Source organism: Thalassophryne amazonica, chromosome 14 (genome assembly GCF_902500255.1).
Source record: "Thalassophryne amazonica chromosome 14, fThaAma1.1, whole genome shotgun sequence".
Taxonomy (NCBI): Eukaryota; Metazoa; Chordata; class Actinopteri; order Batrachoidiformes; family Batrachoididae; genus Thalassophryne; species Thalassophryne amazonica.
In genome coordinates, this window is record NC_047116.1 from 74,638,119 (window position 1) to 74,665,439 (window position 27,321).

Genomic DNA, 27,321 nt, shown 5'->3' on the forward strand with positions numbered 1-27,321 from the left:
TTTAAGGATATGATTCCTTCTTTATGTTCTCTAATGCCATATACCAACACAGGGCAGAGTAGCTACCTAAACTCTGTGAGTGAGATAGAGTATCTCATCAATAGTTTTACATGCTCATTGAAGACAACTTTGGATGCTGTAGCTCCTCTGAAAAAGAGAGCCTTAAATCAGAAGTGCCTGACTCTGTGGTATAACTCACAAACTCGCAGCTTAAAGCAGATAACCCTTAAGTTGGAGAGGAAATGGCGTCTCACTAATTTAGAAGATCTTCACTTAGCCTGGAAAAAGAGTCTGTTGCTCTATAAAAAAAAGCCCTCCCTAAAGCTAGGACATCTTACTACTCATCACTAATTGAAGAAAATAAGAACAACCCCAGGTTTCTTTTCAGCACTGTAGCCAGGCTGACAAAGAGTCAGAGCTCTACTGAATCTATTGTATTCCTTTAACTTTAACTAGTAATGACTTATGATTTTCTTTGCTAATAAAATTTTAACTATTAGAGAAAAAATTACTCATAACCATCCCAAAGACATATCGTTATCTTTGGCTGCTTTCAGTGATGCCAGTATTTGGTTAGACTCTTTCTCTCCGATTGTTCTGTCTGAGTTATCTTCATTAGTTACTTCCTCCAAACCATCAACATGTCTATTAGACCCCATTCCTACCAGGCTGCTCAAGGAAGCCCTACCATTAATTAATGCTTCGATCTTAAATATGATCAATCTATCTTTATTAGTTGGCTATGTACCACAGGCTTTTAAGGTGGCAGTAATTAAACCATTACCTAAAAGCCATCACTTGACCCAGCTATCTTAGCTAATTATAGGCCAATCTCCAACCTTCCTTTTCTCTCAAAAAGTCTTGAAATGGTAGTTGTAAAACAGCTAACTGATCATCTGCAGAGGAATGGTCTATTTGAAGAGTTTCAGTCAGGTTTTAGAATGCATCACAGTACAGAAACAGCATTAGTGAAGGTTACAAATGATCTTCTTATGGCCTCAGACAGTGGACTCATCTCTGTGCTTGTTCTGTTAGACCTCAGTGCTGCTTTTGATACTGTTGACCATAAAATTTTATTACAGAGATTAGAGCATGCCATAGGTATTAAAGGCACTGTGCTGCGGTGGTTTGAATCATATTTATCTAATAGATTACAATTTGTTCATGTAAAAGGGGAATCTTCTTCACAGACTAAGGTTAATTATGGAGTTCCACAAGGTTCTGTGCTAGGACCAATTTTATTCACTTTATACATGTTTCCCTTAGGCAGTATTATTAGACAGCATTGCTTAAATTTTCATTGTTATGCAGATGATACCCAGGTTTATCTATCCATGAAGCCAGAGGACACACACCAATTAGCTAAACTGCAGGATTGTCTTACAGACATAAAGACATGGATGACCTCTAATTTCCTGCTTTTAAACTCAGATAAAACTGAAGTTATTGTACTTGGCCCCACAAATCTTAGAAACATGGTGTCTAACCAGATCCTTACTCTGGATGGCATTACCCTGACCTCTAGTAATACTGTGAGAAATCTTGGAGTCATTTTTGATCAGGATATGTCATTCAATGCGCATATTAAACAAATATGTAGGAATGCTTTTTTGCATTTGCGCAATATCTCTAAAATTAGAAAGGTCTTGTCTCAGAGTGATGCTGAAAAACTAATTCATGCATTTATTTCCTCTAGGCTGGACTATTGTAATTAATTATTATCAGGTTGTCCTAAAAGTTCCCTGAAAAGCCTTCAGTTAATTCAAAATGCTGCAGCTAGAGTACTGACGGGGACTAGAAGGAGAGAGCATATCTCACCCATATTGGCCTCTCTTCATTGGCTTCCTGTTAATTCTAGAATAGAATTTAAAATTCTTCTTCTTACTTATAAGGTTTTGAATAATCAGGTCCCATCTTATCTTAGGGACCTCGTAGTACCATATCACCCCAATAGAGCGCTTCGCTCTCAGACTGCAGGCTTACTTGTAGTTCCTAGGGTTTGTAAGAGTAGAATGGGAGGCAGAGCCTTCAGCTTTCAGGCTCCTCTCCTGTGGAACCAGCTCCCAATTCAGATCATTGAGACAGACACCCTCTCTACTTTTAAGATTAGGCTTAAAACTTTCCTTTTTGCTAAAGCTTATAGTTAGGCTGGATCAGGTGACCCTGAACCATCCCTTAGTTATGCTGCTATAGACTTAGACTGCTGAGGGGTTCCCATGATGCACTGTTTCTTTCTCTTTTTGCTCTGTATGCACCACTCTGCATTTAATCATTAGTGATCGATCTCTGCTCCCCTCCACAGCATTTCTTTTTCCTGGTTCTCTCCCTCAGCCCCAACCAGTCTCAGCAGAAGACTGCCCCTCCCTGAGCCTGGTTCTGCTGAAGGTTTCTTCCTGTTAAAAGGGAGTTTTTCCTTCCCACTGTCGCCAAGTGCTTGCTCACAGGGGGTTGTTTTGACCGTTGGGGTTTTTCCATAATTATTGTGTGGCCTTGCCTTACAATATAAAGCGCCTTGGGGCAACTGTTTGTTGTGATTTGGCGCTTTATAAATAAAATTGATTTGATTTGATTTAAATGTAAAGCAGCAACATAAAGAATGTGTAGATCATGTGTATAAATTGTTGTGACTGTCTTGTTAAGATCAAACCATAAAACACAAACATACAGTTCGGGGCTGTGTTCTTCCACTCTTTATTTCCAACACTCTATTAATAAATTCATCAAGAAAAAAAAAAAGATTTTATTTGAAAATAGGTGCATGAAAGAAATACACACACAATAACAATTACATTTTTTTTCTGCAGAAAAGTAAGCAAACAGAGTGAATCAATCATCCACCCTGCAGCAGCTCATGTCTTCATCTCTCACTATGACTCTTTCTGCTCTGTTTTCATCCACTCCCGCTCTGCTCACGTGTCTTTGTCTCTTTCATCACTCCATTCTGTGTTTTCCTTCCATCACTATCTTGCACTATGCACAATCTTTGTCTTCCCTGGTCACACCCCCTTCCAGAGACTTCCACACACCTGCTTCACATCACCTTGATCAGTTTCCTCCTTATTTAAGCCGTTACAGTTCCACCACTCACTGCCCGATTGTTGATTTTGTTCTCTATTTAGTTTATGTCCTGTTTGCTTCTCAGTGGTTTGATCTTGCTTAATGCTCCAGCCTTCTTGCCTTAATCCTGAACTCAGGTTGTATATTGACTCTGCTTCTGTTTTTGCCTGTGATACTCCTCGACGCCATTGGTATGACCTCAGTTAGTATTACTGACCGTGTCCCAGCCTGTACCCTGTCTGATACCTCTGCCTTGTTATCTGACTACCTGTGTACCAAATCTACTGCCTGGTTACAAGATGGTTAGAAGCTAGAAGTTAGAAGCTTTTTATTCATCACAACCAGCCATGTCTTAGAGTCTGCATTGGTCTCCACCTGTTTCCTGTGTCAATCCATCACGAGCCCTGACATCCACCACAATCATTTTTTTTCAAAGCATTAAACTAAACATTTATCCAGTCGATCTGTGAGCTGTAGCATGGCGGGGGGGGGGCATGATAGTGAGAACCAGTCTGCACCTCACTTTCAAATATGAGAGTGATTCGGGCACATTTGATTAAGATATAATGTAAAATTATACATTAAATGGGGTTTTCAATGTTAAATTTAAATGGCCACAAAATCTACAGTCTGGATCAGATCTGGATCAAACTTTGTCAGTCGATAAAGGATACAATCCTACATAACACTCTATAAATATGAAAGAATTACTATCTTTTTTGACAGTTATAAATCTTTGAAAATTTGTTCAATCTTAAAGTATAGAGGGATTTTTCCTGACTTTGACCTTGAAAATTGAATCATTTCTTGAATATCAGGATATGAATCCTCTGTAAAAACAATTCTGTTGGCAGAGGTAATTACTGTAGACTGAGTGATCCAAAGGAAACATCTTCAAGTCATAATTACTTAAGAAAATATACTCTAAACAAAGTGACACTCCAGGGACAAAACTGAAAAACTAATCCAGCTGAGAAATGTGATCCTAAAACTAACAGCAGGTCTGTAAGTAATTAGACAGTGACACTTTTGTAGTTGTGCCTCCATAAACCACCACAGTGGAGGGCTTTAACAAAAATGTGAACAATATACTGGCTGTAAAAGTGATGGTTTGTGTTATTATATTTACTTTGTCCAATTACTTAACTCTAATTTGAGCTATTGTATATCCAAATGGTTAAGTCCTCAGCGGTTCACATATTTTTGTTGAACCCACAGAACTAAAGTCTACAAACACATCTTAACTGTTTGACAGCAAAATGGCAAAAAAAAAAGTCTCCCTGTCCACATACTTATGGACCCGACTGTATCTGATCTAAGGCACAACCAAAGTTTGTAGCACCGCTGAGGTGAAATGCAGAAAAGGGGACAGTGTGTTCTTAACAGTTCTGGGAGGTCATTCTGCTTGCTCAGTTTCAGCAGTGATAGGAAAGAAGGCTGGTGGACACACTTTGTTCCTTTGTATCAACCACATCACGCTGCTTTGATAAGCCATTCTTGTTTTGATGCAACAGCTCATGAAACATTAAATCTAACATTACTCTGGAGTTTGCTGAGAGAATCAGTGATGGAGGGTTGATTCCACAGAAAAGAAAAGAATGGTGCATCCGCTGAATCGTTACTAAAAATCCATCTGATGTCAACAGGCAGGGCACTCGTGCTGGTCAGTCACTTTCACTGCCTGATTCACTCAGCTGGAGGTCATTCTCTGGAACACAAATCAAAAGTCACTTTTAGCACAATCTAGTCCACAAACACGGTTCCCAAATATGTTAATATGTTATCAAAGACTGTTAATATTATGGGATGACAATTTATTTACTATGGGGAGAAATTTTACAGGTACATTATTAACGATAATATATTCAACATTTTTAGTGAAAACAATACGATGCTCAACAACATCACATATACAGGGTTTCTAAAGTCCCCTGAAAAATGTCTGAGTGCATGTTTACTATATACGTAAATGAAATAAATTTTTTAAAAAATCATGCATGCTATGAAATCATTTTCTTTCCTAAAAGGTCCTGATGTGTATGAGCCAAACAGCAAATGAGCTCTGCTTTACGCTGTCTTGATAGTGATTTAAACCACACTTTTGACACGGCATTTGATTTTGTCCTCTTTCCCTATGGTTTGATCCATTCTTGAAATATATCAGTTAGGGCTGCAGCTATCGATTATTTTAGTAATTGAGTGTTCTATCGATTATTCCGGCGATTAACCAAGTATTTGGATAAAAAGTTTAACTTCATGAATTTACTTAAGCTTAATTTAAGTTACACATGACAAAGAAAATAATAAGTCAGTTTAATGAACAACCAGTTCAACTCCTCTTAAAAAAAAAAAAAACCTTTTTACTTGCAGACTTTGGTGGCCTAACTTAACTGGTAGCTGCTTCTTTAAAGAAAGAAAATGAGTCCATTTAAGTGGCATTGGCATATTCTGGATTAATTTTAAAGATAACCCAAAAAACTTGAAACATATTGTCATGTTAGGCTTGAAAGAAGTTTCTGCTGGAAGTATTTTAGACATAGGATGAGCAGGTTAGGTGAATTGGAAATTTTATCATTGTCCAGGTCTCCCTTGTAAAAGAGATCTTGATCTCAATGGGCCTAACCTGGTTAAATAAAGATTACATTAAAGTGGGAGGGGGAAGTGTTGGCTTTTTAAATACTTAAACACACTTGACTTGAGGATTTAATACTGCTATAATGGAAAGATGCAGAAGGTTGCAGCAATGCAACAATAAGAATGCTGGCTGCCATTAAACGCCACAGAAGAAGAGAGGGTACAATATACTGGCATGAACAGCCAGTATATTGTACACTACTATATTGTATATTGTACCAATATTAATACAATAACATGCTTTTGGAGGGCGGTATGCATTTTCAGAGGCCGATGTTCATGCCCAGTCGCCCGCAGTGACAGATATTCACCCTCGTCAAACCCGAGCGAAAATCTGTCATTGCGGGCGACTGGCCATGAACGGAGGGACCCAGAAAATGCATACCGCACGACAACAGCATGTTATTTGTATTATTATCACTTTACTGAGATACACAACACGTAACGCGTGCATAACAAGTTGGCTCACTTTAACTTTTGTAGTGTCGGTTGGCGCGCGCTGCTCTCCGAATTCAGCAGTGCATCCTGATTATGGCTGCTTTGGCCGCGCTGGTCATTGTCGTACTAACCATGAGAAAATCATCCAAAATATCCATATTGGGACCAACACACACACTTCTTGCCTTTTTATGTTTTCCTCTGTGGACAGTTCTTGGGTTGTGCGCGCTATGACGTCATTTGTGTACGCACAGCGGGCGGGTATAGCCAGATAGCGTAGATGTAAATCTATGATACTGGCCTAGCAACGCCTTGGTAAAGTGATAATAATGTACAATACTATTGTACAATATTATTGTACAATATTGTATTTTGTGGCTTATGTCAGAAGAGCATGTTTTGAAGTCGGAGCACATTTCTGCATTCACAAAATGCCTCAAGAAACCACAAAAAGTGCATAAAATGATTTACTTTACTCATATTTGTTGTAAGTCTGGGTAAATAGTCGAACTAATCTTGTTTCATCAGCTGAGCTTTCGTGAGACAACAACAAACGTTTTCGTCATAGCAAGCAGCAGGAGCTATTATCTCCAACCACCAGCGAGCTCCGGCACAATGTGAACAGAATTACGTATAATTTATAGATTCTTAACAATACCCATCCTACTTCCAATCATTCTAAATTAAATACTTTAGTGAACGTGACATTAACATCACCTGTTGGGTGTGCTTGGCAGGCTCGATACATAAACTGGATGTTTTCAGATCAGGTGCTGTATCATGGAAGAAGTGCTGTTATGGAAAACTAATTCTGTGTTGCAGTACACGCATTGTACTGTGCTTTACTTTCGTTTTACTTGATAATGGGCCCACACTTCGACAGTTTGTGATATTTTCTCCATGGGCTATTTTGTGCTCCCTGCCACTCACCATTTTCATCTCCGTCCACCTCCATTTTGCATTCTGCGCTTTGCATGCGCTTTATGGTGCGCTGTTCATGTATTGTGCACATAGTAGTGAATTAAAGAAAGCCTTGAGGCAGAGAATTTTGCCTCAAAGCATTTTAGTAATCCAATTATTCGAGGAATCATTTCAGCCCAAATATCTATCATGTGTTAAATTCACATTTAAAGCACATGTTAAGGAAAAATCATGGTTGTAGAGAAAATCACGCAAGAAATCTGAAGTTTTCCTAAAGAGAAACCCATCTGATCTCTTTACCATAAAGGATGTGGTGAAGTTGGTGGACAACGAAAACTGACTACAGGATGAACAGATGGATGGACAAACAGAAAGCTACATAAAAGCCACAGCGGCAGGGACTGAGCCAAAATAGAGAAGCTACCTCAGAAACATAGTGATGGGAGAGCAACTCACCGAGAATGCCGCCCCCCGTTTCATATGGGCCACTGTTGGTCTTGACTGGCACGCTTTGACTGGCCAGGGCCAAACTGGACGCTGAAACCCCCTCATCCTCTGAATCACTGCTGCTGGAGCTGTCCTCACTACTCGAGGATGAAGAGCTGCTGGATCCAGAGGAGCTGTCACTGCTGTTCATTTGGTCCATGACCTGTGCCTCAGCCATCAACTCTGCATACAGAAAGGAGACACAAAAGAGAGAGCAAAATAATCAGACTCATTCAAGGAGTGACATGCACAGTGCATATCATGAAAAGAAGAAATATCTCATATGATGCTTAGCCGCCGCTAGTTCCCCCCTGGCAGATCCCGAGCAGTCGGGAAAGCAGGCTGACTGGGTGACTGTGAGGAGGAAGCGTAGCCCTAAACAGAAGCCCCGTGTACACCGTCAACCCGTTCACATCTCTAACCGTTTTTCCCCACTCGACGATACACTCGCCGAGGATCAAACTCTGGTTATTGGCGACTCTGTTTTGAGAAATGTGAAGTTAGCGACACCAGCAACCATTGTCAATTGTCTTCGGGGGGCCAGAGCAGGCGACATCGAAGGACATTTGAAATTGCTGGCTAAGGCTAAGCGTAAATTTGGTAAGATTGTAATTCACGTCGGCAGTAATGACACTCGGTTACGCCAATCGGAGGTCACTAAAATTAACATTAAATCGGTGTGTAACTTTGCAAAAACAATGTCGGACTCTGTAGTTTTCTCTGGGCCCCTCCCCAGTCGGACCAGGAGTGACATGTTTAGCCGCATGTTCTCCTTGAATTGCTGGCTGTCTGAGTGGTGTCCAAAAAATGAGGTGGGCTTCATTGATAATTGGCAAAGCTTCTGGGGAAAACCTGGTCTTGTTAGGAGAGATGGCATCCATCCCACTTTAGATGGAGCAGCTCTCATTTCTAGAAATCTGGCCAATTTTCTTGGATCCTCCAAACTGTGACTGTCCAGCGTTGGGACCAGGAGGCAGAGCTGTGGTCTTATACACCTCTCTGCAGCTTCTCTCCCCCTGCCATCCCCTCGTTGCCCCATCCCCGTAGAGATGGTGCCTGCTCCCAGACCACCAATAACCAGCAAAAATCTATTTAAGCATAAAAATTCAAAAAGAAAAAATAATATAGCACCTTCAATTGCACCACAGACTAAAACAGTTAAATGTGGTCTATTAAACATTAGGTCTCTCTCTTCTAAGTCCCTGTTGGTAAATGATATAATAATTGATCAACGTATTGATTTATTCTGCCTAACAGAAACCTGGTTACAGCAGGATGAATATGTTAGTTTAAATGAGTCAACACCCCTGAGTCACACTAACTGTCAGAATGCTCGTAGCACGGGCCGTGGCGGAGGATTAGCAGCAATCTTCCATTCCAGCTTATTAATTAATCAAAAACCTAGACAGAGCTTTAATTCATTTGAAAGCTTGTCTCTTAGTCTTGTCCATCCAAATTGGAAGTCCCAAAACCAGTTTTATTTGTTATTATCTATCGTCCACCTGGTCGTTACTGTGAGTTTCTCTGTGAATTTTCAGACCTTTTGTCTGACTTAGTGCTTAGCTCAGATAAGATAATTATAGTGGGCGATTTTAATATCCACACAGATGCTGAGAATGACAGCCTCAACACTGCATTTAATCTATTAGACTCTATCGGCTTTGCTCAAAAAGTAAATGAGTCCACCCACCACTTTAATCATATCTTAGATCTTGTTCTGACTTATGGTATGGAAATAGAAGACTTAACAGTATTCCCTGAAAACTCCCTTCTGTCTGATCATTTTTTAATAACATTTACATTTACCCTGATGGACTACCCTGCAGTGGGGAATAAGTTTCATTACACTAGAAGTCTTTCAGAAAGCGCTGTAACTAGGTTTAAGGATATGATTCCTTCGTTATGTTCTCTAATGTCATATACCAACACAGAGCAGAGTAGCTACCTAAACTCTGTAAGGGAGTTAGAGTATCTCGTCAATAGTTTTACATCCTCTTTGAAGACAACTTTGGATGCTGTAGCTCCTCTGAAAAAGAGAGCTTTAAATCAGAAGTGTCTGACTCCGTGGTATAACTCACAAACTCGTAGCTTAAAGCAGATAACCCGTAAGTTGGAGAGGAAATGGCGTCTCACTAATTTAGAAGATCTTCACTTAGCCTGGAAAAAGAGTTTGTTGCTCTATAAAAAAAAAAGCCCTCCGTAAAGCTAGGACATCTTTCTACTCATCACTATTTGAAGAAAATAAGAATAACCTCAGGTTTCTTTTCAGCACTGTAACTAAGCTGACAGTCAGAGCTCTATTGAGCTGAGTATTCCATTAACTTTAACTAGTAATGACTTCATGACTTTCTTTGCTAACAAAATTTTGACTATTAGAGAAAAAATTACTCATAACCATCCCAAAGATGTATCGTTATCTTTGGCTGCTTTCAGTGATGCCGGTATTTGGTTAGACTCTTTCTCTCCGGTTGTTCTGTCTGAGTTATTTTCATTGGTTGCTTCGTCCAAACCATCGGCATGTTTATTGGACCCCATTCCTGCCAGGCTGCTCAAGGAAGTCCTACCATTATTTAATGCTTCAATCTTAAATATGATCAATCTATCTTTGTTAGTTGGTTATGTACCACAGGCCTTTAAGGTGGCAGTAATTAAACCATTACTTAAAAAGCCATCACTTGACCCAGCTATCTTAGCTAATTATAGGCCAATTTCCAACCTTCCTTTTCTCTCAAAGATTCTTGAGAGGGTAGTTGTAAAACAGCTAACTGATCACCTGCAGAGGAATGGTCTATTTGAAGAGTTTCAGTCAGGTTTTAGAATTCATCATAGTACAGAAACAGCATTAGTGAAGGTTACAAATGATCTTCTTATGGCTTCGGACAGTGGACTTATCTCTGTGCTTGTTCTGTTGGACCTCAGTGCTGCTTTTGATACTGTTGACAATAAATTTTATTACAGAGATTAGAGCATGTCATAGGTATTAAAGGCACTGCGCTGCGGTGGTTTGAATCATATTTGTCTAATAGATTACAGTTTGTTCATGTAAATGGGGAATCTTCTTCACAGACTAAAGTTAATTATGGAGTTCCACAAGGTTCTGTGCTAGGACCAATTTTATTCACTTTATACATGCTTCCCTTAGGCAGTATTATTAGACGGTATTGCTTAAATTTTCATTGTTACGCAGATGATACCCAGCTTTATCTATCCATGAAGCCAGAGGATACACACCAATTAGCTAAACTGCAGGATTGTCTTACAGACATAAAGACATGGATGACCTCTAATTTCCTGCTTTTAAACTCAGATAAAACTGAAGTTATTGTACTTGGCCCCACAAATCTTAGAAGCATGGTGTCTAACCAGATCGTTACTCTGGATGGCATTTCCCTGATCTCTAGTAATACTGTGAGAAATCTTGGAGTCATTTTTGATCAGGATATGTCATTCAAAGCGCATATTAAACAAATATGTAGGACTGCCTTTTTGCATTTACGCAATATCTCTAAAATCAGAAAGGTCTTGTCTCAGAGTGATGCTGAAAAACTAATTCATGCATTTATTTCCTCTAGGCTGGACTATTGTAATTCATTATTATCAGGTTGTCCTAAAAGTTCCCTAAAAAGCCTTCAGTTGGTTCAGAATGCTGCAGCTAGAGTACTGACGGGGACTAGCAGGAGAGAGCATATCTCACCCGTGTTGGCCTCTCTTCATTGGCTTCCTGTTAATTCTATTCTAGAATTAACATTCTTCTTCTTACTTATAAGGTTTTGAATAATCAGGTCCCATCTTATCTTAGGGACCTCATAGTACCATATCACCCCAATAGAGCGCTTCGCTCTCAGACTGCGGGCTTACTTGTAGTTCCTAGGGTTTGTAAGAGTAGAATGGGAGGCAGAGCCTTCAGCTTTCAGGCTCCTCTCCTGTGGAACCAGCTCCCAATTCAGATCAGGGAGACAGATACCCTCTCTACTTTTAAGATTAGGCTTAAAACTTTCCTTTTTGCTAAGGCTTATAGTTAGGGCTGGATCGGGTGACCCTGGACCATCCCTTGGTTATGCTGCTTTAGACGTAGATTGTGGGGGGGTTCCCATGATGCACTGTTTCTTTCTCTTTTTGCTCCGTATGCATCACTCTGCATTTAATCATTAGTGATCGATCTCTGCCCCCCTTCACGGCATGTCTTTTTCCTGTTTTTTTCCCTCAGCCCCAACCAGTCTCAGCAGAAGACTGCCCCTCCCTGAGCCTGGTTCTGCTGGAGGTTTCTTCCTGTTAAGAGGGAGTTTTTCCTTCCCACTGTTGCCAAGTGCTTGCTCATAGGGGGTCGTTTTGACCGTTGGGGTTTTTTATAATTATTGTATGGCCTTGCCTTACAATATGGAGCGCCTTGGGGCAACTGTTTGTTGTGATTTGGCGCTATATAAGAAAAAAAGTTGAAGTTGTTGAAGTTGATGGCAGGTGCTGTTAGCAGCTGTAGTCTGCAGACAGACATGTAAAAGCATCTCAGATATACCTTCTGGCAATTTGTCGATACATTTTCAGGTTTTTTTAAAGAAAATTTTCCTCTACAACACTTCATCATGAAGCTGTATAACTGCAAAATGCAAAGTTTGCACTGTGCACAGTTTCTTCAATCACAGCCACAGAAGCCTATAACTTATGGGTTGTCTGATGTCTTGGTGGCTTTCCTCACTCTTCTCCTTCTTGCACAGTCACTCAGTTTTCAAAAACTGTCTACTCCATGCAGATTTACCATAGAGGGCCATACAATTTGTATTTCTTCGTAACTGATGTAAATAGTCCAAGACACATTCAGTGGCAGATTTACCATCAGAGAGCCTCGTCCACATCAACAACAAAAGACTCCAAGCTGTCACTGATGTTATACACGATATTATGAACAGGGGTATGTAAACTTATGATGAGAGTAATTTGACTTCACCCAACCACTAACCATGAGTGAAAAAAAGTTTTGTGTTACCATTCATATTCTCTGAAAAATGGTGAAGAAATCAAGAAATGTGTCGTGTCTTGCACAGAAATAATCTGAGGATGAAGCAGGTCTACAGGGCGCCATTTGAACGCAATGCAGAAAGAGTCAAAGAATTGTGATAGAACTATGTGCAAGTAAGTTCTGTACAATCCCACAATTGATGCAGACTGTCAACACTGTATAAATGATACACATTTAGGGCCTGAGCGATGATGAAGTCGCCAGACGAGGACCCTCTTGAAATCGTGCTTTGTTATTATTATTTATTTATTATTCTTTACAGCGCAGTCAGTTTACTCTGTCAGCCTGATCCCATCAGATCTCAGAAGATAAGCAGTGCAGGATCTGGTTAATACTTGGATGGCAGACCTCAGCGTAAAACTTGTGCCAAATACCATTGTGGATCTGGCTGTATCCGCTATGGCGACCCCAAATAAAATGGGAACAGCCGAATGGACATTTATTATTCTTTACAGTTTTCAAGCCCAAATTTCATCCCTTTCCCACGCTCAAAAACTCACCAAACTTTGCAAAGTCGTTTGGCCAGATCTGAAATTTGATATTTTGGTGGTGTTGCACATGGTTGCAGTGAAATGGTGCCCCCTACAAATTTTCCAAAGACCCACCCGATTTGTTTTTTTTTTTACATAGATTCTTGAAATTTGGTACTCATATTTACCATGCTGCAATGCACAAAAAAGTCTCTTAACATAGTGGTGAAATGTCGACAGGAAGTCGGCCATTTTGATATGAAGTTTCGATTTTGAGGTCATTTTTGCCATTTCCACTACTTACATTTGAACAGACCCGTCCTAGGGATTTCATCCAAACATCTTCAAATTTGGTACACATCATCATGAACCCATGCTGATCAAAAGTAAGTAAAAGTTCTGTAGGTCAAAAGGCGTGGCTGCTAGGGTTCGTCAAACTTTGGCCAGCATTTCGGAGCACGCTGTTTCACTTCAAACAGCTGTCATGCCCTCATACTTTATGACAGATCCATCAAACTTCCTGGACATCATGAGGGCTCCACCCTGAACATCCACAGATATTAACCTCTTGGCCTCTACTGGTGGTTGGCTCTCACTGCAGTATTGTATCACTTCCTGTTCCGGAGCACAGCAGTGTTTTGCTGTATCTGTTAGCTGTTTAATCTGTGCAGTTAGATTGATCTAGTTACCTAGATAACGATTTGTTTCACAGTGTAATCTTCACGTGCCTTAACTAAAGCACTCCCTCTGCTGAATCATCTCTAAATTATTTACACATTATTCACTTTGTGTGTTTTAGGAATCCGCTAGCTTAGCGCAGCTACTAGCTCTTAGCCGGTTTAGCATGGCGGCTTCTCCTGTCTCTCCTGCACTTTTCTGCTCTGGGTGTGAAATGTTTAGTTATTCCTCGGCCTCCTTTAGCAGTAATGGTACTTGTAATAAGTGTAGCTTATTCGTAGCTTTGGAGGCCAGACTAGGTGAATTGGAGACTCGGCTCCACACCGTGGAAAATTCTACAGCTAGCCAGGCCCCTGTAGTCGGTGCGGACCAAGGTAGCTTAGCCGCCGTTAGTTTCCCTCTGGCAGATCCCGAGCAGCCGGGAAAGCAGGCCGACTGGGTGACTGTGAGGAGGAAGCGTAGTTCTAAACAGAAGCCCCGTGTACACCGCCAACCCGTCCACATTTCTAACCATTTTTCCCAACTCGACGACACACCCACCGAGGATCAAACTCTGGTTATTGACGACTGTTTTGAGAAATGTGAAGTTGGCGACACCAGCAACCATAGTCAATTGTCTTCCGGGGGCCACAGCAGGCGACAATGAAGGAAATTTGAAACTGCTGGCTAAGGCTAAGCGTAAGATTGTAATTCACGTCGGCAGTAATGACACCCGGTTACGCCAATCGGAGGTCACTAAAATTAACATTGAATCGGTGTGTAACTTTGCAAAAACAATGTCGGACTCTGTAGTTTTCTCTGGGCCCCTATCCAATCGGACCAGGAGTGACATGTTTAGCCGCATGTTCTCCTTGAATTGCTGGCTGTCTGAGTGGTGTCCAAAAAATGAGGTGGGCTTCATAGATAATTGGCAAAGCTTCTGGGGAAAACTTGGTCTTGTTAGGAGAGACGGCATCCATCCCACTTTGGATGGAGCAGCTCTCATTTCTAGAAATCTGGCCAATTTCTTAAATCCTCCAAACCGTGACTATCCATGGTTGGGACCAGGAAGCAGAGTTGTAGTCTTACACACCTCTCTGCAGCTTCTCTCCCCCTGCCATCCCCTCATTACCCCATCCCCGTAGAGACGGTGCCTGCTCCCAGACCACCAATAACCAGCAAAAATCTATTTAAGTATAAAAATTCAAAAAAGAAAAAATAATATAGCACCTTCAACTGCACCACAGACTAAAACAGTTAAATGTGGTCTACTAAACATTAGGTCTCTCTCTTCGAGGTCCCTGTTAGTAAATGATATAATAATTGATCAACATATTGATTTATTCTGCCTTACAGAAACCTGGTTACAGCAGGATGAATATGTTAGTTTAAATGAGTCAACACCCCCAAGTCACTAACTGCCAGAATGCTCGTAGCACGGGCCGAGGCGGAGGATTAGCAGCAATCTTCCATTCCAGCTTATTAATTAATCAAAAACCCAGACAGAGCTTTAATTCATTTGAAAGCTTGACTCTTAGTCTTGTCCATCCAAATTGGAAGTCCCAAAAACCAATTTTATTTGTTATTATCTATCGTCCACCTGTCGTTACTGTGAGTTTCTCTGTGAATTTTCAGACCTTTTGTCTGACTTAGTGCTTAGCTCAGATAAGATAATTATAGTGGGCGATTTTAACATCCACACAGATGCTGAGAATGACAGCCTCAACACTGCATTTAATCTATTATTAGACTCAATTGGCTTTGCTCAAAATGTAAATGAGTCCACCCACAACTTTAATCATATCTTAGATCTTGTTCTGACTTATGGTATGGAAATTGAAGACTTAACAGTATTCCCTGAAAACTCCCTTCTGTCTGATCATTTCTTAATAACATTTACTCTGATGGACTGCCCAGCAGTGGGGAATAAGTTTCATTACACTAGAAGTCTTTCAGAAAGCGCTGTAACTAGGTTTAAGGATATGATTCCTTCTTTATGTTCTCTAATGCCATATACCAACACAGTGCAGAGTAGCTACCTAAACTCTGTAAGTGAGATAGAGTATCTCATCAATAGTTTTACATCCTCATTGAAGACAACTTTGGATGCTGTAGCTCCTCTGAAAGAGAGCTTTAAATCAGAAGTGCCTGACTCTGTGGTATAACTCACAAACTCGCAGCTTAAAGCAGATAACCCGTAAGTTGGAGAGGAAATGGCGTCTCACTAATTTAGAAGATCTTCACTTAGCCTGGAAAAAGAGTCTGTTGCTCTATAAAAAAGCCCTCCGTAAAGCTAGGACATCTTACTACTCATAACTAATTGAAGAAAATAAGAACAACCCCAGGTTTCGTTTCAGCACTGTAGCCAGGCTGACAGTCAGAGCTCTTTTGAGCCGAGTATTCCTTTAACTTTAACTAGTAATGACTTCATGACTTTCTTTGCTAATAAAATTTTAACTATTAGAGAAAAAATTACTCAGAACCATCCCAAAGACGTATCGTTATCTTTGGCTGCTTTCAGTGATGCCGGTATTTGGTTAGACTCTTTCTCTGATTGTTCTGTCTGAGTTATTTTCATTAGTTACTTCATCCAAACCATCAACATGTCTATTAGACCCCATTCCTACCAGGCTGCTCAAGGAAGCCCTACCATTATTTAATGCTTCGATCTTAAATATGATCAATCTATCTTTATTAGTTGGCTATGTACCACAGGCTTTTAAGGTGGCAGTAATTAAACCATTACTTAAAAAGCCATCACTTGACCCAGCTATCTTAACTAATTATAGGCCAATCTCCAACCTTCCTTTTCTCTCAAAAATTCTTGAATGGGTAGTTGTAAAACAGCTAACTGATCATCTGCAGAGGAATGGTCTATTTGAAGAGTTTGTCAGGTTTTAGAATTTATCATAGTACAGAAACAGCATTAGTGAAGGTTACAAATGATCTTCTTATGGCCTCAGACAGTGGACTCATCTCTGTGCTTGTTCTGTTAGACCTCAGTGCTGCTTTTGATACTGTTGACCATAAAATTTTATTAGAGATTAGAGCATGCCATAGGTATTAAAGGCACTGCGCTGCGGTGGTTTGAATCATATTTATCTAATAGATTACAATTTGTTCATGTAAAAGGGGAATCTTCTTCACAGACTAAGGTTAATTATGGAGTTCCACAAGGTTCTGTGCTAGGACCAATTTTATTCACTTTATACATTCTTCCCTTAGGCAGTATTATTAGACGGCATTGCTTAAATTTTCATTGTTACGCAGATGATACCCAGCTTTATCTATCCATGAAGCCAGAGGACACACACCAATTAGCTAAACTGCAGGATTGTCTTACAGACATAAAGACATGGATGACCTCTAATTTCCTGCTTTTAAACTCAGATAAAACCAAAGTTATTGTACTTGGCCCCACAAATCTTAGAAACATGGTGTCTAACCAGATCCTTACTCTGGATGGCATTACCCTGACCTCTAGTAATACTGTGAGATATCTTGGAGTCATTTTTGATCAGGATATGTCATTCAAAGTGCATATTAAACAAATATGTAGGACTGCTTTTTTGCATTTACGCAATATCTCTAAAATTAGAAAGGTCTTGTCTCAGAGTGATGCTGAAAAACTAATTCATGCATTTATTTCCTCTAGGCTGGACTATTGTAATTCATTATTATCAGGTTGTCCTAAAAGTTCCCTGAAAAGCCTTCAGTTAATTCAAAATGCTGCAGCTAGAGTACTGACAGGGACTAGGAGAGAGCATATCTCACCCATATTGGCCTCTCTTCATTGGCTTCCTGTTAATTCTAGAATAGAATTTAAAATTCTTTTCTTACTTATAAGGTTTTGAATAATCAGGTCCCATCTTATCTTAGGGACCTCATAGTACCATATCACCCCAATAGAGCGCTTCGCTCTCAGACTGCAGGCTTACTTGTAGTTCCTAGGTTTGTAAGAGTAGAATGGGAGGCAGAGCCTTCAGCTTTCAGGCTCCTCTCTTGTGGAACCAGCTCCCAATTCAGATCAGGGAGACAGACACCCTCTCTACTTTTAAGATTAGTGGTGGTAACAGGAAATATCCTTTATACTTTAATAGGTACTGATGTCACAAAGTGAACGCCATCAACTTGTTTCCACTTCTAAAACATGCAGAACAAGTTGGTGAACATACATGATGATGGCCGTGAAGCCACGAGTAACGGCGTCCGTGTGGTGGTGTGATGCATATCGATCCCTCGCCATGAAATTACATTCTTCCTTTTGATGGCTTTAATTTTGTCATATCATAATGACAATTGATACACAGGTCAAGAATGACAACCACATACATGTGATACATTTGTATATTGTACCCTACCATATTGTATATTGTACCAATATTAATACAATAACATGCTTTTGGAGGGCGGTATGCATTTTCAAAGGCCCAGCGTTCATGGCCAGTCGCCCGCAATGACAGATATTCGCTCGAGTTTGACAAGGGTGAATATCTGGCGCGGGCTGCTCTCCGAATTCAGCAGTGCGACTTGATTAAGCTAGCTGCTTTGGCCACGCTGTTCATTGTCGTACTAACCATGAGAAAATCATCCAAAATATCCATATTGGGACCAACACACACACTTCTCACCTTTTTATGTTTTCCTCTGTGGACAGTTCTTGGGCTGTGTGCGCTATGATGTCATTTGTCTACGCACAGCGGGCGGGTATAGCCAGATAGCGTAGACGTAAATCTACGATACCGGCCTAGCAACGCCTCTGTAAAGTGGTAATAATGTACAATACTATTGTACAATATTGTATATTGTACTGTATATTGTATTTTGTGGCTTATGTCAGAAGAGCATGTTTTGAAGTTGGAGCACATTTCTGCATTCACAAAATGCCTGAAGAAACCACAAAGTGCATAAAATGATTTACTTTACTCATATTTGTTGTAAGTCTGGGTAAATAGTCGAACTAATCTTGTTTCATCAGCTGAGCTTTCGTGAGACAACAAACGTTTTCGTCATAGCAAGCAGCAGGAGCTATTATCTCCAACCACCAGCGAGCTCCGGCACAATGTGACAGAATTACGTATAATTTATAGATTCTTAACAATACCCATCCTACTTCCAATCATTCTAAATTAAATACTTTAGTGAACGTGACATTAACATCACCTGTTGGGTGTGCTTGGCAGGCTCGATACATAAACTGGATGTTTTCAGATCAGGTGCTGTATCATGGAAGAAGTGCTGTTATGGAAAACTAATTCTGTGTTGCAGTACACGCATTGTACTGTGCTTTACTTTCGTTTTACTTGATAATGGGCCCACACTTCGACAGTTTGTGATATTTTCTCCATGGGCTATTTTGTGCTCCCTACCACTCACCATTTTCATCTCCGTCCACCTCCATTTTGCATTCTGCGCTTTGCATGCGCTTTATGGCGCACTGTTCATGTATTGTGCACATAGTAGTGAATTAAAGAAAGCCTTGAGGCAGAGAATTTTGCCTCAAAGCATTTTAGTAATCCAATTATTCGAGGAATCATTTCAGCCCAAATATCGATATCATGTGTTAAATTCACATTTAAAGCACATGTTAAGGAAAAATCATGGTTGTAGAGAAAATCACGCAAGAAATCTGAAGTTTTCCTAAAGAGAAACCCATCTGAACCCAGGGCACCGTCCTCTCGCCTTTCCTCTTCACCCTCTACACCTCGAACTTCACCTACAACACGGACAGCTGCCACCTCCAGAAGTTCTCTGATGACTCCGCCATTGTGGGTCGTGTGTCTGAGGGGAATGAGCTGGAGTACCGCTGTCGGTCATCACAGACTTTGTCGACTGGTGTGAGCGCAACCACTTGTGTCTCAACACCAGTAAGACGAAGGAGATTGTGATCGACTTCAGGAGGAAACCACCACCTCACCCACCGGTGAACATCCTGGGGGAGGTCATAGACTGTGGACAGTTTCAAATACCTGGGTGTTCACCTCAACAACAAACTGGACTGACTCACAACACTGACGCCCTGAACAAGAAGGGACAGAGTCGCCTCCACCTCCTGAGGAGACTGAGATCCTTTGGAGTGAGCAGGCCTCTGCTTAAGACCTTCTATGTCTCTGTTGTAGCCTCTGCTGTCCTCTATGCTGTCATCTGTTGGGCCCTGGGCAGCACAGAGTGGGAGAGAGAGAGACTGAACAAGCTGGTCTTTGATTTCTCCAGCGCTTTCAACACCATCAGACCGGGGCTGTGGATGGACACCTCGCTGCCTGGACCATCGACTACCCCACTGACCGCCCGCAGTATGTGCGGCTGCGCGGCTCCTTTGGAGTGGCAGGCCCTGCTTAAGACCTTCTATTGTCTCTGTTGTAGCCTCTGCTCTCCTCTATGCGGTCATCTGTTGGCTCTATGCTGTCAGCTCTGTCCTGGGCTGTCCTCTGGACTCTCTGGAGGAGTGGCTGAGAGGAGGGTGTTAACCAAGTTCAAATCCATCATGGACAACTCCTCTCACCCTCTGTATCGGACTGTAGTGGAGCTGACCAGCTCGTTCAGTGACAGGCTGAGGCACCCTCAGTGCAAGAAGGAACGATACCGCAGGTCATTCCTCCCTGCTGCTGTCAGACTGTACAATAAACTGTGAAATAACCACATGCAATAAGGTCCACAATTCAGGCAATCAAACTGTACAACTTTCTCTGGAGGAGAAGGAGTAACAGGAAGACAGCGGGCAGGAAGGAGAGGAACACTAGTAGCCAGTAAACTAGTCTTGATTAGTATGTCTGGTATTTATATTTGTGTATTAACATGTATATTTACAAATTGTTCCTTTTTTTTTTACTTTCCACTTTCATACTCTGTTGTGCTGCTATATAAATGCTGTGGTAACCTCAATTTTCCCTGACGAAGCCTTCCTAAAGGATAAAGTTCTATCTCATCTAATACAGATTGTTTACTGGTACTGGTAATGCTGTGGCAACCCTGACCAAAATGGGGGTACCCCTACTAATCTCATGATTGTTTCTCCTCCTTTAACATTTATTGTATATGTTTTGCTGTATTACTTTTTGATAACGTACAGTCAAGTATTAGTTTAAAAAAGTTTTAAATAAAAGTATGTTTTCACCATGTCAAAAAAAGGAATGTGGAAAAGACTACACAGAAAGTAAAAATTTTGAGGCTAAAGGTATTTTTTATGATACTAAGATATGATTTAAGTTATAATTGTGATATAAACAGCTCCAATGTGAACATTCTTGACTTAGAAGCAAAATTTTTTTTTCAGAATTTTGATTTTCTGTATAATTATTTTCATGTCATTCCATAATTGTCAGCTTGTTGTTTTTCTATGCCAGAAACAGGCTTTCACTCTTTTGCCATCTGGGTGGGGCTCACACCTCACCTGGCTGAGGCTGTTACACTATAAAACCAGATGAGTTAGTTCAACTTATTTTGAGAAAACCACTTCATTTAAACTATTTTTTTTTAAAAACTATATATATTAAAAAAAAAAAACTATTTACGTTTTTTTTCTGCAAGTCAAGTTGATCCGTCCCTGATCCACTCTCCACTGGGAGTGAGGTGGTGGAGAGTCACACTGTTCATGGGGTGTGACTGTGTCAGAGGACCTGACTTGGAACACTAACACCACCTCATCTATGGGAAAGGCCCAACAACGCCTCTTCTACTTGAGGAATGTTCGAATCCCTCAGCAGCTCAGAGTGAACTTCTACCATTATGCAATTGGCAGCATATTTTGATGGATGGCAGCATATGATGTATTCTTGTGGTTTTCCAGCTGCACTAAGGCTGAGCAGCAGGCCCTCCAGAGGGTGGTGAAAACAGCGGGGAGAATCATCAGGACCAGTCTCCCAGAGATCAGCACCATCTACACCACCCGCTGTCTGAGGCTGGTACACAACACCTTGTGTGACCAGCATCATCCTGCACATCACCTCTTCCACCTGCTGCCCTCTGGGATACAGTAATAAGTTGCTCTAAATGATATCTCATTATTTATAACTATTATGACACTGACAAATAAAATATTAACTCACAATTCAACCATCATTTTATTTAAAATTAACCCATCTGCATAATATAATTTTAAGAATTGTGGACTCTTCATTCCATTTCTTAAGTAATTTGACATTTATTTTATAAATTAGTTATACTTAATATTTGTATATTATTAGTTAATATTCCAACGCTGGCCTTTTTCTGGAATCACCAACTTTTGCTGGATTCTACTTCCTGTGTGAAAAAGTTCTTTTCTCAATACATCAATAAACCAACAGACCCACAAAGATGCAGCCTCTTCACAGAGTAATCATTTTAAAGAAAAAGTTATATATATATATATATGTGTGTGTGTGTGTGTGTAAAACTGAAGTTGACTCTTTACCTTAAAAAAAAAACCTACAAGAGTGCTAAATGTAAAGCAGCAACATAAAGAATGGGTAGATCATGTGTATAAATTGTCATGACTGTCTTGTTAAGATCAAACCATAAAACACAAACATAGTTCGGGGCTGTGTTCTTCCACTCTTTATTTCCAACACTTAATAAATTCATCAAAATAATTTCCTTTGAAAATAAGGTGCATGAAAGAAATAGACATAATTACATTTTTTTCTACAAAAAAGTAAGCCAACAGACTTAATCATCCTTCTGAAGGCGAAACAAATGACTTTCTGAAGTCAAACAGTATCATCATCCCAAACTTTGTGTGCAGCGACAGCACAGATACGTGCTTCATGATTAAAGGCCGCAGTACGTCGTTCTTTATGTGGACAAAGCAAATAAAGGCACATGATGTTCAAAACATTTGGTTATTAATGCAGTGCACTTCCTTCTCACACTTTCAATCACTCAACTTGTCCATTAATTAAATACATAATAAGCAACTTGCTGCTGGTCAAACTATATTGTAATATATAAATAATTTAATCAGATTCAAGTATGGCAGGTTTAAAGTTACAAAACAAGATGCAAACATCGAGTTAACTATACTCAACAAAAATATAAACGCAACACTTTTGGTTTTGCTCCCATTTTGTATGAGATGAACTCAAAGATCTAAAACTTTTTCCACATACACAATATCACCATTTCCCTCAAATATTGTTCACAAACCAGTCGAAATCTGTGATAGTGAGCACTTCTCCTTTGCTGAGATAATCCATCCCACCTCACAGGTGTGCCATACCAAGATGCTGATTAGACACCATGATTAGTGCACAGGTGTGCCTTAGACTGCCCACAATAAAAGGCCACTCTGAAAGGTGCAGTTTTGTTTTATTGGGGGGGGGATACCAGTCAGTATCTGGTATGACCACCATTTGCCTCATGCAGTGCAATACATCTCCTTCGCATCATCTGTGAAGAGAACACCTCTCCAACGTGCCAAACGCCAGCGAATGTGAGCATTTGCCCACTCAAGTCGGTTACGACGACGAACTGGAGTCAGGTCGAGACCCCGATGAGGACGACAAGCATGCAGATGAGCTTCCCTGAGACGTTTCTGACAGTTTGTGCAGAAATTCTTTGGTTATGCAAACCGATTGTTTCAGCAGCTGTCCGAGTGGCTGGTCTCAGACGATCTTGGAGGTGAACATGCTGGATGTGGAGGTCCTGGGCTGGTGTGGTTACACGTGGTCTGCGGTTGTGAGGCTAGTTGGATGTACTGCCAAATTCTCTGAAACAACTTTGGAGACGGCTTATGGTAGAGAAATGAACATTCAATACACGAGCAACAGCTCTGGTTGACATTCCTGCTGTCAGCATGCCAACTGCACGCTCCCTCAAATCTTGCGACATCTGTGGCATTGTGCTGTGTGATAAAACTGCACCTTTCAGAGTGGCCTTTTATTGTGGGCAGTCTAAGGCACACCTGTGCACTAATCATGGTGTCTAATCAGCATCTTGGTATGGCACACCTGTGAGGTGGGATGGATTATCTCAGCAAAGGAGAAGTGCTCACTATCACAGATTTAGACTGGTTTGTGAACAATATTTGAGAGAAATGGTGATATTGTGTATGTGGAAAAAGTTTTAGATCTTTGAGTTCATCTCATACAAAATGGGAGGCAAAACCAAAAGTGCGCGTTTATATTTTTGTTGAGTGTAAGTACTAGCACACTACATCAGAAATAAGGCTTACATGGCAAAACAAAGTACTGATTTTTGGGGAGTTAGACCCACTAACAGCACACCTGTTCAAAATTAAAATGCAGGTCTGTCCTTGGTAAGGCAGCACTGAAATGTATTTGACAATGGATTTGCATAATAAATAGATGCGCACATACAACCTACACAGCAGTTTTCCACACACATGCACATAACAGAATGCATGTCAACCACAGGTACCACAAAATGTAACAAAGAAGAAAACAGCTGACTGAACCAATAAAACGGAACAGCACTTTGACTAGAAAATAAGGTTGTGTCCACCACAATAATTTTTTTCAAAGCATTAAAGTAAACATTTACCAAGTCGATCTGTGTGCTGTAGCATGAAGGCGGGGTGGTGATAGTGAGAACCAGACTGCATCTCACTTTCAAATGTGAGTGTGATTCAGACATGTTTGAATAAGATATAATTTAAAATATACATTAAATGGGGCTTCAATTGTAAATTTAAATGGCCACAAAATCTATAGTCCAGATCAGATCTGGATCAAACTTTGTCAGTCGATAAAGGATACAATCCTACATAACACTCTAGGAATATGAAAAGAATTACTATCTTTTTCGACAGTTATAAATCTTTGAAAATTTGTTCAATCTTAAGTATAGTGGGATTTTTCCTGACTTTGACCTTGAAAATTGAATAATTTCTGAATATCAGGATATGAATCCTCCTGTAAAAACATTCATAATGATTTATGAAAAATTGTGGGTTACAGGCTGTTCACAACCAGATAAACAAACAGGGGCCAAAACATAATGTCAAGCCCAACTTTGTTGGCAGAGGTAATTACTGTAGAGACTGAGTGATCCAAAGGGAAACGTCTTCAAGGTCATAATTACTTAAGAAAATATACTCTAAACAAAGTGACATTCCAGCGACAAAACTGAAAAAACTAATCCAGCTGAGAATATGATCCTAAAACTAACAGCAGGTCTGTAAGTAATTAGACAGTGACACTTTTGTAGTTGTGCCTCCATAAACCACCACACTGGAGCTGAAATAAAGAGTAGAGATGCATTTGTAATGCAGAGTTTTAGTTTAAGGGGTTTAACAAGAAGATCACGTGAACAATATACTGGCTGTAAAAGTGACGGTATGTATTAAAAACAATCATTTGTCCAATTACTTCTTAACTCTGAAATTTGAGCTATTGTATATCCAAATGGTTAAGTCCTCAGCGGTTTACATATTTTTGCTGAACCCACAGAACTAAAGTCAACAAACACATCTTAACTGTTTGACAGCAAAATGCCAAAAACAGTCTCCCTGTCCACATACTTACGGACCCGACTGTATCTGATCTAAGGCACAACCAAAGTTTGTAGCACCGCTGAGGTGAAATGCAGAAAAGGGGACAGTGTGTTCTTAACAGTTCTGGGAGGTCATTCTGCTTGCTCAGTTTCAGCAGTGATAGGAAAGAAGGCTGGTGGACACACTTTGTTCCTTTGTATCAACCACATCACGCTGCTTTGATAAGTCATTCTTGTTTTGATGCAACAGCTCATGAAACACTAAATCTAACATTACTCTGGAGTTTGCTGAGAGAATCAGTGATGGAGGGTTGGAGTCCACAGAAAAGAAAAGAATGGTGCATCTGTTGAATCGTTACTAAAAATCCAGCTGATGTCAACAGGCAGAGCACTTGTGCTGGTCAGTCACTTTCACTGCCTGATTCACTCAGCTGGAGGTCATTCTCTGAAACACAAATCAGTCACTTTTAGCACAATCTAGTCCACAAACACAGTTCCCAAATATGTTAATATGTTATCAAAGACCATGTTAATTTTATTATTTACTATGTTAATTTATTTACTATGGGGAGAAGTTTTACAGGTACATTATTAACGATAATATGCGCATGTCGTGGACATGAATGAGTGATACTCGCAGCATCTCACCATGTCATTTAGATCCTTCAGACTATTTTGAGTAAATGCTTCAGGGGAGCATTGGCATGGCTAAAATCTTTTAGACCCCCCCCCCCCGCCTTTTTAAGCATTTTTCTTTATTTGCCTCTCACATGCCTGGAAAAGCTCCTCACCATCTAACCATGTCCTTTAGGTCCTTCAGACTTTTTTCAGTAAAATAGTTCTTGGGAGCATGAGTATGACTAAAACCTTTACACCCCCTAGACCCCCCCACCTTTTTAAGCATTTTCCTTATTTTGCCTTTCATCTTCTGGAGGGGCTCTGCCCCCCATACTCTCCACCTTTTTAAGCATTTTTCTTTTTTGCTTTTCAGCTGACCCCCCCCCCAATTACAGCCCTCTTAGCCCCCTGCCACTTTAAGCATTTTTTTTTAATGTAGATGTAAATTAATATTCAAAGTTTTCAGCAAGTTGACAGTAGGTCTGTACAATATGGCCAAATTATTGAATCAGTATTCTCATATAAACTGTCATGTAAATGTCACTTATATACATGCTGTCCATTTTCTTGAGCCGCTTAGGTGGGTAAGGAGAATTCCCATGGAATGAAAAAGCTTTTCAACCTACCATCCCTGGTTCTCAAGACCAGGCACCTAAGTGGCTCTCTTTTTTTTTTTTTTTTTAAAGATATTTCGGTGTACCTTAGTAAACACTAGTAGAGTTCCACCTTAGATTTGGAATGTATAACAGAAGATATACCTTACTGAATTTTCATATCAATATGATAAACGATATGACTACGATTTGACACAAAGTGCAGCAACAGTGAAAATTAAACATTCTTAAACAAAACAGTAATCATGTCACACTCATTTTGCACTCATCATAAGCTTAGGATACTGTGCCCTCCAAAAGTATGGGAACACTTGGATTTGTTCATGCCATTTTATCTTCCTCAAACTCAAACTGAAAGCAAATCTCTAAAACTTGATAAAACCTGTAAATAATAATCAGTTTTATTGCCAGTTTTCTTCAGACAAGTCAGGGGATGGAAACATGAAAATTTCCAAGTCACTGAATGTCTTGGATTTTATTTATATCAATTATGAAGAAATACAAAAGTTTATTTCACCAAAACATCAAATCTAGGCTTTCATCTCAAATGTACTTTCTGTCAAATTGTAGCTGAACTTTCAGGTCTTCTTTTTATGAAAATCCTCCTCTACACCACTTCATCAGGAACCTGGATTTTATATTTTTAATTAATTTATATCAAGTTGTAGAGATTTGCTTTCAGTTGAGTTAAGGAAGATAATTTTAGAAAAAAAATGCATTTGAAATGGAATAAACAAATTAAAATGTGTGAAATACCAAGTGTTCCAATACGTTGTGAGGGCAACTGAGAAACAGTGAGGAGCAGCGTCTTACATCTCATCTATAGTGCAGCAGATAAGAGAATATTTAGAGTGGAATCCTGCAAATGGTGATACAAACATCAAATCTGGCACAACTAATCCATAGACATGAACTCTTTTGAAAAAAACTGATTGGCCACTTGAATTTTCAATAGGCAGCCAGGTAGAGGTCAACTGGAAAA

General features: G+C 40.1%; 1 protein-coding gene across 2 annotated transcripts in view; it reads right to left on the minus strand.

Moving 5' to 3' along the window:
• Positions 1-3,911: 3,911 nt before the first annotated feature.
• The window catches only part of LOC117525255 (ELL-associated factor 2-like), a 35,252-nt gene continuing 11,842 nt past the window's right edge, over positions 3,912-27,321 (minus strand). Inside the window, exons 5-7 of one of the 2 annotated variants that reach the window (XM_034187096.1) lie at positions 7,550-7,719; positions 7,322-7,331; positions 4,611-4,765 (exon numbers count right to left, since the gene is read on the minus strand). In XM_034187096.1, the coding sequence (XP_034042987.1) occupies positions 4,722-4,765; positions 7,322-7,331; positions 7,550-7,719 (224 nt within the window). In that variant the 3' untranslated portion in view covers positions 4,611-4,721. Of the gene's footprint in view, positions 4,061-4,610; positions 4,766-7,321; positions 7,332-7,549; positions 7,720-24,779; positions 25,553-27,321 lie in introns of those variants that run through there. The other variant, XM_034187095.1, reaches the window with a different exon arrangement.